General features: G+C 43.4%; 1 protein-coding gene across 2 annotated transcripts in view; it reads left to right on the top strand.

The window, feature by feature from the left end:
* ITPR1 (inositol 1,4,5-trisphosphate receptor type 1) overlaps positions 1 to 14,466 on the top strand; it is a 328,878-nt gene that overhangs the window by 161,314 nt on the left and 153,098 nt on the right. For both annotated transcript variants that reach the window (XM_034997067.1, XM_034997066.1), the window contains 9 exons: positions 923 to 1,117; positions 3,912 to 4,163; positions 4,685 to 4,826; positions 5,561 to 5,714; positions 7,196 to 7,383; positions 10,358 to 10,496; positions 11,184 to 11,238; positions 13,799 to 13,964; positions 14,083 to 14,253. In XM_034997067.1, coding sequence (XP_034852958.1) covers positions 923 to 1,117; positions 3,912 to 4,163; positions 4,685 to 4,826; positions 5,561 to 5,714; positions 7,196 to 7,383; positions 10,358 to 10,496; positions 11,184 to 11,238; positions 13,799 to 13,964; positions 14,083 to 14,253 — 1,462 coding nt within the window. The remainder of the gene's footprint in view (positions 1 to 922; positions 1,118 to 3,911; positions 4,164 to 4,684; positions 4,827 to 5,560; positions 5,715 to 7,195; positions 7,384 to 10,357; positions 10,497 to 11,183; positions 11,239 to 13,798; positions 13,965 to 14,082; positions 14,254 to 14,466) is intronic.

Genomic DNA, 14,466 nt, shown 5'->3' with positions numbered 1-14,466 from the left:
AATGTGTGGCCCAGTGGATGCCTGCACTCCTGACTAATAGAACTTAACCCTTTGATTTCTTCAGACTTGGTCTGAAGTCGGATGGGCTGGCATGGGATCTGTCTGAGGCAAAGGTCCTTGATAGGGAAATGAAGTTTGCTCTGCACTTACTTTGCACACTGGTTGAAAACTGATATATATTCACCAGAGAGCATTTGCACACACTTAGTTTCATTTTAAGAGCTTAAAGTTCTTTAAGTATGATAATCAGTTTTAAAATTTGAAGGTGCTAATTCAGTGGTGATATTAAGACGCTCTAGGGCAGAGCTTTTTAAGTTATCACTGTTCAAAAAGTGTTTAGTGGTGTATAGAAACTTTGGTAATAGTAGTGATTCATTTTTAGCAAAGGAACCGTTTCCTGGTAAGTACAGTGCCAGTAATAGGGCCAATGTTGAAAAAACAAATCAAAACAAAATCCCAAACTCAATTAGGCCCTGAGCTAGTGATTTTTTTTGTTTGTTTCAACAAACAAAACTAAGTGACTAATTTGGGGCTTGGACTAATGCGACTTGAGCATTTTGACATTTGGGCCTGAATAATTGTTTGTCATGGGTTACTGTCCTGTGCATTTAGCAGCATCCTGGGCCTGTACCCAGTAGGTGCCCATTATACCCCTCCCACTCCATTGGGACAAACAGAAATGTGAAAATGTCCACCGACATTGCCAGATGTCTCCTTGAGAGGGGACAGGGCAGACAAAGTCACCCTGCTTGAGAACCACTGGGATAAAGTATATGAAGAAGTTTATGTTTGGCTCTTTGTGATCCTGCCATTGAGGGAAGGAATGGTTTTCATTTTATCTTCATGCTGAAAGTGAAGCTAGATTCCAGCACGAGCAAGGATTTCAACATAATGAGTTTTCCCTCTTCCTCTTACTGTCCAGGTTGGTTCTTTCTCGTTTTGAATTTGAGGGTGTTTCTACTGGAGAGAATGCTCTGGAGGCAGGAGAAGATGAAGAAGAGGTGTGGCTCTTCTGGAGGGACAGCAGCAAGGAGATTCGCAGCAAGAGCGTCAGGGAACTGGCGCAGGATGCTAAAGAAGGACAAAAGGAAGACCGAGATGTTCTCAGCTACTACAGGTGACAGGGAGTCCTGCTGGGCTCGGTTTGGGTGCCCTGAAAAGAATTGAGGGAGAATTTATTGCTTGTTTGTCCGATGGCTGCAAGGAACCACGAGTTGTCACCTGTCTAGCAAATGCTGTGTATTTTAGGAGTTGGGAGTGTGAGGTTTCATTGATACTTACGGGGCTAAGTAAGTATCTAAAATTGATTTCCAGATGTGGCCAGGCCGACAGAAGAGTGTGTGCTTGCATCAGCCCCTAGTTACGGTTTCCCCTTACAGGAAGTTTATGCATATTGTAGTCGTTAGGAGTCAGACTGTATGGTCACACTGCTTGGGTTCAAATCCTGACCTTCTGCATATGAGGTTTTTGACTTTGGTCAGGTTACATACCTCTGCACGCCCCAGTTCTTTAATCTGCAAAATAGAGACAACAGTGCCAACCTCCTAGAACTTTTGCAGACAGAGCTAGGAAATGAGTGTGTGTATTCACACATATATGCATATTTATATACATGCACCCATGTTTCTATTTCTGTATCTGTCTGTACAAATATATAATGAAATCGTGAGTCCATATCAGTACTTCCATTCCAACACCCATGGGGTTATTGCAGCCTTCACATTTCCATGTGCGTAACTCCATCCTGCAACAGAGAAACCTGGCTGGCCTTTGCCCTGGTGTATACGTGTTTGCTCACTGTCCACCTCTGCTGGTTACCTCCTTCAGCCCCAAGGTCTCCCTGGTCCCAGTTTTAAAACCTGCTGGCCCTGCCACCTCAGGGAAGGCAATGGAGAAGAAAAGGGGAGGGGGGGAGAGCCAATAAAAACCTTGCAAAGATAAGAGAAGGGGAGATGGCAAAGTGCTCATGGCATTTTTTAATAAGTAAAACTTTGCGGTTACGGCACCCTGTTACCTCCTGCGTTCCTTTGTCCTCCCTCCCATTTGTGTCTGTGGTGCGTACCCTTCCACGTCTCGGTGTGTTCGAATTTTACTACATTAGTGTGCATTCATAACAAATACAGAGTATTTTCCCTGACACTAGAAATGTATGTAAATGGTGCTGTACTGTTCCATTCTGAAGGCTGCCTGATTGATTCTGTGTTGCTTCTGAAATGTGTTCGTGGTAATGGAGGTAGATCGGCCTAATTTTGACAGCTGAGCAGTAATCCATTTTATGATGCCACGTTTTCATCGCTCTTTGATATTCCATTGTATGCCACGGTTTAGCTTTTCATGTCAGGGAACATCCTTATTCAAAAGTGTGCCTATGGGGCGCCTGGGTGGCTCAGTTGGTTAAGCGACTGCCTTCGGCTCAGGTCGTGATCCTGGAGTCCCTGGATTGAGTCCCGCATTGGGCTCCCTGCTCGGCAGGGAGTCTGCTTCTCCCTCTGACCCTCTTCCCTCTCTTGCTATCTGTCTCTCATTCTCTCTCTCTCAAATAAATAAATAAAATCTTAAAAAAAAAAAAAAGGGGGGCGCCTGGGTGGCTCAGTTGGTTAAGCGACTGCCTTCGGCTCAGGTCATGATCCTGGAGTCCCGGGATTGAGTCCCGCATCGGGCTCCCTGCTCGGCAGGGAGTCTGCTTCTCCCTCTGACCCTCCCCCCTCTCATGCTCTCTGTCTCTCATTCTCTCTCTCAAATAAATAAATAAAATCTTAAAAAAAAAAAAAAGTGTGCCTATGAATGAGAGTTTCCATTTCACATCAAGAGTGGAATTGTTGAAGTGGCAAGGATACATATTTTTAAACTTTACTCAGCAATCCTGGGTTGGGTATTTTGGAACACACTCCCACCAGCTGTAAATGAGAACTTTGTTTCTCCTGGGCTTTGCTAGTTCTGAATATTCTGAAGCTTTTTAACCTGTGTTAATTTTACAAGCATGAAATAGAATCATGTTTTAATCTGCATTCACTGGTATCTAGTGAGATTGAGACTATTTTCAACTCGTGGTTATTGACAACAAATAGGATTTTAGATTCAGAAGCCAATATTTGCCACTTTGGAAGCTAGTGGCTGGCTTATTTCACATGAGAAGTTGTTTAGTCTTTTAGGGTGAATGAGAAAGCATGCTTCCCTGGTCCGGTATGGAGGGTGACAAAGATCACATGTAGTTGGATGAGGAAGCATTTGGACGAGTCCCCTACTTTGCACACCATGTTTTTCTTTTCTTTTTTTTTTTAAAGATTTTATTTGACAGAGAGACACGGCGAGAGAGGGAACACAAGCAGGGGGAGTGGGAGAAGGAGAAGCAGGCTTCCTGCCAAGCAAGGAGCCCTATGTGGGGCTCGATCCCAGGACCCTGGGATCATGACCTGAGCCGAAGGCAGACGCTTAACCACTGAGCCACCCAGGCGCCCCAACACACCATGTTTTTCATGTAGAAGTCAAAGTGTAGGCTTATATGAGATAAGATCCTAAGAGTATTATAAAATTTCTGATTAGACTCAACATGGGAGATACCTTTAACATTTCCTACATGGTCTTTATACTGTATAAAAAAACAGCTGAAGAAATAGACAACCATTTTAGATGTAACATTTTCCCCCATTTATTTCATAAAATAAACAAGGGCAAAATGGAATCAAGTAGTCGCGTAATTACTCCCAACTCAACAGGGTGGACACGTATGACCAGTGGTGTAGCTTGAACTGTTCTTTTATTGGCCTGGTACAGAAGCCATTTAAGCATGTCAAAGTTCAGGTGACCAAATGTCACTCCTATGAAAGTTGGGTCTATCTGGACTGTCCTGCTGTGTTTCCATTCATCCTCAATGAATTCTGATTTCTTCCTATAACTTTACCTTTCTCCAGGTATCAGTTGAACCTTTTTGCTAGGATGTGTCTAGACCGCCAGTACCTGGCCATCAATGACATATCAGGCCAGCTGGATGTCGATCTCATTCTCCGCTGCATGTCTGATGAGAACCTGCCCTATGACCTAAGGGCATCCTTCTGCCGTCTCATGCTTCATATGCACGTGGACCGAGATCCCCAGGAACAAGTCACTCCCGTGAAATACGCCCGCCTGTGGTCTGAGATTCCCTCAGAGATCGCCATTGATGAGTGAGCCTGGCTCCTTCTCCCTGCCAAGACCTCATGTTGTTTTAAAACCTCATAATGTTTGGTGTCATGGTAGACAAACCACTTATGGTCAGGTTAGGTCTAGTTAAATCATAGAAGCAAGGTGAAGTCTTTTTTTTTTTTCATTAAGCTTAAAAAGTGTGTGGCAAATACTACCTTTTTTTTTTGGAAGAATGCAAAAGATGGCATGATTATATTTTTTATATCTTGTGCCTTTTTTTAATTCAACAAATATGTGTCTCTACTTTGTGTCAGCCCTAAGTAAGGTATCGTGAACCAACCAGAACACTATCTCTACACTAGTGGGGAAAAGAGATACAAACAAGATAAATGATTCCATATCTTGGTGATAGGTGCTAAGGAGGAAAAAATAAAGTGAGGACAGAAGGTGGGATACGAGGTGTTGGGGAGGGATTCTTGGCTTTGCGGCCGGAGCAGCTGGGGAAGGCCTAAGTGCAAAGATCTTGGAATTTGATTTCCTTTTCTTTTTCCTTTTCTTTTAGCTATGATAGTAGTGGAACTTCCAAAGATGAGATTAAGGAGAGATTTGCACAGACCATGGAATTTGTGGAGGAGTATTTAAGAGATGTGGTTTGTCAGAGGTTTCCTTTCTCTGATAAGGAGAAAAATAAGCTTACCTTTGAGGTAATTCCTGATGAAATGATCTTTTATCTGCTTTTCATTGGTCGTTCTTCTATTGGGTAAATAGATAATATTTTAGCATGTGGTGATTTCTATCATGAGACTCTAGTTTTGTAATAAAAAGGAATTCAGCTCAATTTTGTTCCAGAATAAAATAGAACTGTTACCAGTCACTTGGCTTAATGGTAGTTGAGCTCTTAGAAGTACCGCCCAGAGTGAATTGTATCATGTAAAACGATAGAATATTAGGTATATTCTGTACATTATCTTAAAAATGGCAGGAAAGAAACAGACTGTGTTTGGGATCTGTCACAGATTAATCATTTGAGGTACATAAATCCTTGTTACCTTTGAGTTAAAATGTTTCTCTTTGAGACCACCTTTCCTTGTGAGGAGTTCTATTTCTGAGAATTGCAATATTGTTACCTGTGTTCTCTTTGCCTATAAAGTGGCTGGCCCTGTAATACCTTTGGGAAGCTGCACAGACACATGATTAGGTCAGTTGTTGATTGGCTAGTTATTGAAATAGGTCAGTAGCTTTGCAGTTTTTTGTTTCTTATTTTTTTCTCCTATGAAACAAAATGAAATTTGATCAGAAATGACAAGCAAAGTATATGCCTTCTCTTACCATAATGAGGGTCAGAATTAGTCATTTATCAGCTAGTCAACATCAAACTGAAGGGTACAGTTTATGAAATACCATCTCTCTCTCTCTCTCTTTTGTTTTAATGTAACAGGTTGTAAATTTAGCTAGGAATCTCATATACTTTGGTTTCTACAACTTCTCTGACCTTCTTCGATTAACCAAAATCCTCCTGGCCATACTGGACTGCGTGCACGTGACAACCATCTTCCCCATTAGCAAGATGGCAAAAGGAGAAGAGAATAAAGGTAGGAATGTTGCAGCAAAGTAGAGGAGTGGAATTTGCTGGCACCCACATGCTTGGGACAAGTCCTCCCAGGCTCTCCCCTTACTACTCTTGTCATGTGTTTCCTTGTGAGGTCCTGTCCTCTCTTTGTCCTTTTCTTCTGAGCTTTTCATTATGGATATTTCCTTTTTTTATTTTTATTTTATTTCTTATTTTTTTTTAAGATTTTATTTATTTATTTGAGAGAGAGAGAATGAGAGACAGCATGAGAAGGAGGAAGATCAGAGGGAGAAGCAGACTCCCTGCTGAGCAGGGAGCCCTATGCGGGACTCGATCCCGGGACTCCAGGATCATGACCTGAGCCGAAGGCAGTCGCTTAACCAACTGAGCCACCCAGGCGCCCTCCTTTTTTTATTTTTAAATTTTATTTATTTATTTGAGATAATGAGAGCAGAGAGAGAGCACACAGAAGCCAGTGGAGGGGGGGTGCGGCGTGGCAAGTAGCAAGCAGGAGAGAAGCAGACTCCCTGCTGAGCAAGGAACCCGATGCGGGGCTTGATCCCAGGATTATGACCTGAGCCGAAGGTAGATGCTTAACCGACTGAGCCACCCAGGCGCCCCCATTATGGACATTTTCAAACAAAAAGCAAAGCTGAAAGAATAGCACAGCAGACACCTATAGATCCACAACTTTGGGTCCTTGATTATTCACATTTTGCTCGATTTCCTTTAGATTTATATATGAGTCTATGTGTCTATTTTGCCAAACCATTTGAAAGTTATCTAACAAATTGAATGCTTATCTCTGAAGAACACATGTCCTACCCTCATATTCGATGTGTTGTGAGGCATTTAATGATGATATTAGCATATGATGAAATAAAATCCAAACTTGTATTTCCAGTCTGTGAATAGGAAAATTTGCCTTTGTATGTGTATTTTTTTCCTCTGTTTTAGGGTCAGAGTGGGCACGTACTAGGTACTCATGTCTGGATAATTGTTGAACTTGTCTCTATAGCTAGAAGAGAAAGAGTACATCTCCTTACCTCCCTCTATCTGTCAGGTCTTGTGCTGTTATTTCACATATTTTTCACCATCTCATCCTCTGATTGAGCTCTTTTATTCTCATTTTAGAGATGGAGAAACTGAGCCTCAGAGGTAATCCAGTGTACTCAAAATCAGTGTTAGTAGCAGCACTCAGTTTGTGCCTTGTTAACTCCTGTACCCCTAATCTTGTGCATAGCAACAAGCATGTGAAATTTGGCCGGTGAATTAATGCACAAAAATGCCCCTTTGGGGATTTCAAAGCCCATGTATTTTCCGCTACTCCTGAATCCCCAAATTTTTGATGGGTATTAACCTTTTCTGGTTCCTAGGGTCCTGAGAATGTGTCGGAACAGGGACTTGTTAAATAATATGCTCGAGCCTGTGCCCCCTGCCAGGCACCTGAAAGCAGTCTCCCGAAATGTTGTCATGACTGAGGTCTGTCCTGGCCCTTCCTAGGCAGTAATGTAATGCGGTCCATCCACGGGGTTGGAGAGCTGATGACCCAGGTGGTGCTTCGGGGAGGAGGCTTTTTACCCATGACTCCCATGGCTGCCGCCCCTGAAGGCAACGTGAAGCAGGCAGAGCCAGAGAAGGAGGACATCATGGTCATGGACACCAAGTTGAAGATCATCGAAATACTCCAGGTAACCGTCAGTCAGAGGCGGAGAGGAGTGTGCTCACAGGGCTACCATCTGGTTTGTGTCCCTGCTTTTATAAAGCCCTAGACCTTCTGGGGAGAGAATGGAGATAAATTCTTAGCTCATTGTTGAGTGCCATTTATGAACCAGCTGTATTCATCCTTCTACTATCATCTCATACCCCTCCCCGATGTGCCTTTGTCCCTCCAGCCATGACAGAATTTCCTGTAGTTACCTTAGCTTTTCATAATCCTTGCCCTCTATGTCTTCACCCAAGCTAATTCACTTAGTTAGGCTTCTACATGAAGCTGGATTCCTTGCTTATCGTTCATAACTAGTTTAAGGCTCCATTAACTTGGCAACACCTGCCTCCCTCCCTCCCTTCGTTTTTCATTCATTTATTCAACAAATATTTATTGAAACTGATTCTGTGTCAAGTACTTTTAAGCATCGGAGATCCAGCACTGAACAGCATAGATTAAATTCCTGATTCTAAAGAGCCTGCATTTTGGTAGGAGTCATAGGCATATTAAACAGGTATACTGTGTCAGATAGCGGTAAGTGCTAAAGATGCTAAAATCTAAAGGAGGGTCAGGATGGTTTGGAGGCCACCAGGGGGTGGGGATCAGGGATACTGTTTTTGATGGGGTTGTCAGACAGGGCTTCTCTAGTAAGGCGACGTGATCAGAGACCCAAATGAAGTGAGGAAGCTAGCATGTGGATATCTAGGAAAAGTCTCTGAGGCAGGGGGAACAGCAGTGAGAAGACCCTGAAGTTTTGGAATAGGTTGGGTTCAAGAGGGAACAGGAGAAGATGAATCAGGGAGTAAGTGCAAACAACTCTTTTGAGTGTATTTGCTATAAAATGCACAGAGAAATGGAGAGGTGCCTGAAGGGTGATTGTTGGTCACAGGAAGTTTTTGTTGTAGTATTTTTTTTAAGTTGGGAGTTTGTAGCAAGTTTGTATGCAGAATGGAATAGTCAGCTAGAGAGGGACAAGTTGTTGACATAGGAGAGAGAAGATAATTATAGGATTGAAGACCTTGCGTGGGCAAAAGGAGGTATGGGAGCCAGTCTGCTGAAGAGAGGGATTGGTCTTAGGTATGAGAACCCTCCTGTGTTTTCCCCTTTCTGCTCGTGTAGGTCATTTTTATTCATCAACAAAATCATTTGCTCCTTAATGAAAAGAACACTGTTACCACTTTTCTCTTTTATCCCATGCTGCCTAATGCCAACCCCAGAACATGTAGTAGGTGATTATCAGTGTTTATAGATTTAAGAATTTGTATTTTGAATCTGAAATCACATTTTATCAATAGTTAGAAAGCATTCATGAGAGTCCTCAAATAGTTAAGGCCATAGAGAATGACTCAGAAGAAATCTCATTGAATTTTTGCCTGACCAAAAGTTGAGAAGGACTTCTTAGGCTGTGGCTTATGCGTCCCAAGTACATTAGTGTCATGACTGTGTATCAGCAGTGATGCAGCGTAAACCTTGATCACACCTTCAGGTCCTCTCGCTGTCCTTATCTTAGAACAATTGGTCTATGGAGTCATTGTTTCAGCAAATACTTACGAGCCCCCACCATATGCAAGGCACTTTGCTGGGCACTAGGAGGAATGCACAGATGATTTGGACAGAGACTATATCTACAAGAGACAGTCTAATAGGAAAATAAGGAAATGAAACTCTGAGAAAAGTGTTCTCCTGGGAGTGGGTCATGTGATCTATTTAGTAAGCACCAGAGAAGGTTTTTACAGAGGAGGTAAGATTTCATCTGCACTTTTAAGCATGGACAGGATTTATAGTATAGAAACAAGGGGACATTCTCAAGTCCCCTTGAACTTGGAGCAGGTTGAATGAGGGCATGACATCACACGGGACCATAGCACCTCCCCCTCTAAGTTCCCCTTAGAGACCTAGAGTGTGTGGAACGGAGGTTGTCAGAAATGAGGTTGGAAGGGAGGACCAGGCCAGGTTCTAGAGAGTTCTGGGTGCCTCAAGTGTTAGGACTTTATTCTCTAGTGAGCCTTTGAGGATTTTTATACAGGGGACTAATGTAAGAATAAACACCTTTGGGAGGTGGATCTGGTGATGGCAAGGCAAGAGATAAGGAGGATGTGAGCAGGGGTAAGTGATAGTCGGGAGAAATCCAGGAGAAGTGGTGGAAGTGGGACCACCAGTAGGACTTCGTCTCTGATTAGATTTGAGACTCTGGGAAGACCCCCAAATGGGATGTCCAGTAGTCAGTAGCAAACAATGACCAAGAGCTCAGAAGGCAAGCCAAGGTAGTGTCTCAGTCTGGGAGAGGTGACTGCCCTGGGACTGGGTAAGGTCACCAAGAGGGCAAGGCAGAGACGAGGAGAGAATGGAAGGGAGAATGTCACTAAGGTCCTCAAATAACGGGATTGTGGTTGATTTTTTTTTTTTTTTTTTTGGCTCTAGCAACAATCAGGGAAAAGGTAACCTTGCTACAGAGTAGAGGGCAAAAGAATCTAGGAAGTGAATGAAGAGGGAACCCAAGTGTTGGTATATAAATCAAAGGAAACCATCTCAAATGAAAAATAGGGACCAAGCTAATTTCTAGTAGGAAAAACATATTTTTCTCTGTTAATTCTTTTAAATTAAAGCAGCCAATTTCACCCTTCTCAAGGCCCAGAATTGGCATTTACTACTTGCTGAAGTAATGTTTTATAGAGGATGGAGGAGGGAGTGAGTGATTTATTGTTCCAATTATTAAATTGTCTGGATGTTGAAGTTTGCACTAGAAGCTAAGGTGCTGTGGACAGGCTTGATATACCCCATGGAAGTCTGTTGTTAAAGTAATTGTTGAATTCTAAGCCAAATATTTGGCTCACTTAGTGCTTAAGGTAATTGATGCAACAGATACCAGGCCCAGCCAGAGTGCAGTGGCTTGGCAAAGTGTTACAGGTGGTATGCTAATGTAACCAATCTGTTTCCATTTCCACTTGAATCTTTAGTTTATTTTGAATGTGAGGTTGGATTATAGGATCTCCTGCCTCCTGTGTATATTTAAGCGAGAGTTTGATGAAAGCAATTCCCAGACTTCAGAAACATCCTCCGGAAATAGCAGCCAAGAGGGGCCAAGTAATGTACCAGGTTAGTGATTCCGCAATGGGATTTCAGCCATAGAATGGGGTGTGGGTCTAATAAAAGCTGGGGATTCCAACAGTACATTCTACAGAAAGGGTAAAATATGAATATTTTGAAGATTATTGTAATTGAGAACAAAATCCTGGAAGTTATCCTTTTTGAACAAAAGAATAATTGAAAGAGTTTTGATCTCTCCTGGGTTAGGTCTTGTTTCCTTCCATCTTGGAGTGCCTTAGTCATAAGACAGGTGAGGGTTGTAGTGTTGTGGTTACATGAAATGCCAAAAAAACAAACAAAACCCTCTAAGAAAATGTATTGTCCACCAGCAACTTTTACTCATGATGGAAGTTTTTCCCTGCCCAAGAAATAGTGATGAAGTGTACAGGGAAAGGTGGTGGTGATAGACATAATTCCACCTATCAAGGCCTGAGCTTCCTTGGCATGAGGTCATCACTCTGCTCTACTAAGGGGTTAGTGAGTCGGTAGAAAACTGGCAGAAATGTGGAACAGTGCACACCAGAGCCACTGGGCAGTGTGATCTGGGTTGACCTGGCTCCACAGTTTTACAAGATAAGATTCTAGAAGACTTGAAGTTAATGTAGGGGCGGGGCAAGGCTGTTTTTGGGAAAGTTCACCAACAGCCCGTTTTTTTAGACCTTTCTACATCTGAACCTATGTTCTCTAACTTTTCAGGTACTCTTGACTTTGAACACATTGAAGAGCAAGCAGAAGGCATCTTTGGAGGAAGGAAAGTATATTTTCAGTGTTCGGTTTTGTAGGTGGTTCTAAGATTGGGAAGCCTCCTTTTGTGTAGCTCTAAAAGGCTTTCCCTTCATTTTTCTAGGAAACAATTAGTCTTTGGGTTTAGGTTATTTTATGGCTCTCTTTGTAACCCTTAGTGCTTAGGTCAGAATGATATTAGTTGGCAGTGTGTATATGTGTTTATGTATTTCCTGCCTGGGATAGAAGGAATGTAAGTAGGTTTCCCCAAATACACATATTAAAAGATTTTTTTTTAATGGTGCAAAATAGGGTTGAAAGAAAGAGGGGATTGAAAACAAAGTGAGGTTAGCAAGATCATGTGTTTCTGCTGCTGGTGGACTGCCATTTTTGTCCCTGAGCTCTTTTGAGACCATGCAACAATAGAAACACACATTGTCCCTAACATTAGACAAATGTATGATCCCCTTTTTAAAAGATTAGATTACTCAATGTTGACTTAAAACATTATTATGAGACTCAAATACCTATAAGACTCGAATAGCCACAAGCTCATATAAATACCCTATGCACATAGTCCTTTTTTAAAATATTTTATTTATTTGAGAGAGAGAGCATGAGCCAGGGGGAGGGGCAGAGGGAGAGGGAGAAGCAGACTCCCCACTGAGCAGGGAGCCTGACGCAGAGCTCAATGCCACGACCCTGGGATCTGACCTGAGCCGAAGGCAGACGCTTAACCAACTGAGCCACCCAGGCATCCACCGCATAGTTCTTTTCATACGCATACTTGGTTCAGTTATTTATTGCTGTGTAACAAACTACTCCAGATACTTAGTGGATTAAAAAATAATCCTTTTATTGCCTCTCAGAATTAAGTGGGTTGACTGGGGCTAAGCTGGATGGCTCATCTGCTGATCATTGTTCAGTCTCTTGGGGCTGGTGATTGGGCCTGGTACATCCAAGGTTTTATACTCACATTTCTGGCTCCTTGGTAGGAATATCTGCAAGGCTGGGACCTCTCTTTCTCCCTCCCTCCCTCTCTCTCTACACGTAACTATCTTAGGCTTCTTTTTAGCATGGTGACTGGCTCTAAGTGCAAAGATCCTGACGGGATAGGCCAACAATGTACAACACTAATCGAGCCTCTTCTTGCATCATGTTGTTAATATCCTGTTGATCAAAGCAAATCACATGGCTGAGCCCAGTGTCCGTGTGGGAGGGGCCTACATAAGGATGTCTATACCAGGAAAGGCTCTTTTGTTGCGGGGGCCACCAATGTTAGCAGTCTAACAGTAAAACCTGTGAAATTTGAATTAGCAGTCTTATTTACTATGACGCAAGGTGTTTTTCTGAAACACAAAGTATGTTGAGTTCAACGTGATGACACTCCCATGTGCTCTCGTGGTATCTCAACTCTCCCATCATTTTCTAGTATTGAACAGCAGTGACACGGTCTTCACATCTTTTTGGAACACATAGCGTGAATGGAGTATTTTCCTGTGGAATCCTCTCGGTGCTTTTCTTGCCAACCTGCGGACATGAAGGTCTCGCCATTTGGCATTCATTTGATTGTAAACACAATCTAGCCACTGACACAACAATGACGTGGCAGTGCTCAGTTACGCAGTGATCTGCTCTCCGATCAAGGACATGCTTACTAATTTTTTAATTATATAAACGACACACAGTTGTAATAGATACTGCGATAACCCCTGGCAGCTTGCTAATGAACCTCAGTTTGAAGCATACTGCGTGGTCATGGTTTGTGGCAACGCGCCTCAAAGTGGGGTCTGCAGCCTGCTGGCTACCGGTTTGTGACATGGGAAGTGCAGAGCATGGGAGTAATCACTGGGCCACTTTTATGGCACCTGGACACTGCCACAGCCATGTGCGTGGTCAGGGGACCGGGTATAGACTAAGTCATCAGTTAGCTGTAAAGTGGAAGTATACGCAACAGGTACTTTGCTAGGCCCTGAGTTACAGCACCTTACATAAAACAGTAAACTCCTAATTGAGGAGAAACACAACTGTGTGCAGTTCTCCACCCATAGATGAGACCCAGCAGAAGAATACTCAAATCGAGGAGTCAGTCAGGAATCTGGATAAAAAAAGCCAGGTCCTGTCACTGTGGGAAGGTAGGGACTTTGGTTTAAAATTGGACAGTGGTGAGATCTTCATTGTGCCCTCACCTTACAATAGAGTTGAAGTTAAAACAAGATTGTGTTGGGCGCCTGGGTGGCTCAGTTGGTTAAGCGACTGCCTTCGGCTCAGGTCATGATCCTGGAGTCCCGGGATCGAGTCCCTCATTGGGCTCCCTGCTCAGCGGGGAGCCTGCTTCTCCCTCTGACCCTCCTCCCTCTCATGCTCTCTGTCTCTCATTCTCTCTGTCTCAAATAAATAAAATCTTAAAACAAACAAACAAACAAAAAAAAAACAAGATTGTGTTGTTTCAGGAGCTTATTAATACTCAAGTCCCCCAAGGTTGACTACGGGGTTAGAACTGACTGGTGGGTGTGTCTGGGTCCGAGTGCATGCGAGAAGGGCGTCTGTGGCTCATCTGGCCTTTCCCCTACCATGCACTCCTTTAGTGAGGAGAACACCCCCCTGGACTTGGACGACCACGGCGGCAGAACCTTCCTCCGAGTCTTGCTGCATTTGACGATGCACGACTACCCGCCCCTGGTGTCGGGGGCCCTGCAGCTTCTCTTCCGGCACTTCAGTCAGAGGCAGGAGGTCCTGCAGGCCTTCAAACAGGTAGCTGGGGTTGCCATTCGTGTGTGTGTGTGTGTGTGTGTGTGTGTTGGTGTTGGTGTTGGTGTTGTCGACTTTCCAAGAGGTGGTTGTGCGCCCCTGACACATTACATTTGTTCAGGTCCAGCTGCTTGTTACCAGCCAAGATGTCGACAACTACAAACAGATCAAACAAGACTTGGATCAGCTGAGATCCATTGTGGAAAAGTCGGAGCTCTGGGTGTACAAAGGGCAGGGCCCTGACGAGGTCATGGATGGTGCCTCTGGTGAAAATGAACATAAGAAAACAGAGGTGGGTGAAACGCAGGTCACGCCTCCAGAGCAGATGGATGGGCTCCTTAAACAAGGGAATATCCTCTCTGGTTTTAGGTAAAAGTGCAGATTGTAGGATTGTAGGATGAGCTTTATTCTCCAGGGATCTGCTTGTTAAGTAGCCGAAGTAACAGCCATTCTCCTAGGAAATAAACTGCAAAATGGAAGTTTAGCTACTTTTCAATGTTACCTT

Source organism: Mirounga leonina, unplaced genomic scaffold (assembly GCF_011800145.1).
Source record: "Mirounga leonina isolate KUSES-001 unplaced genomic scaffold, KU_Mleo_1.0 Mir_94, whole genome shotgun sequence".
Taxonomy (NCBI): Eukaryota; Metazoa; Chordata; class Mammalia; order Carnivora; family Phocidae; genus Mirounga; species Mirounga leonina.
Note: the sequence above shows the minus strand (reverse complement) of the source record. Positions and strands in the feature narration are given on the sequence as shown.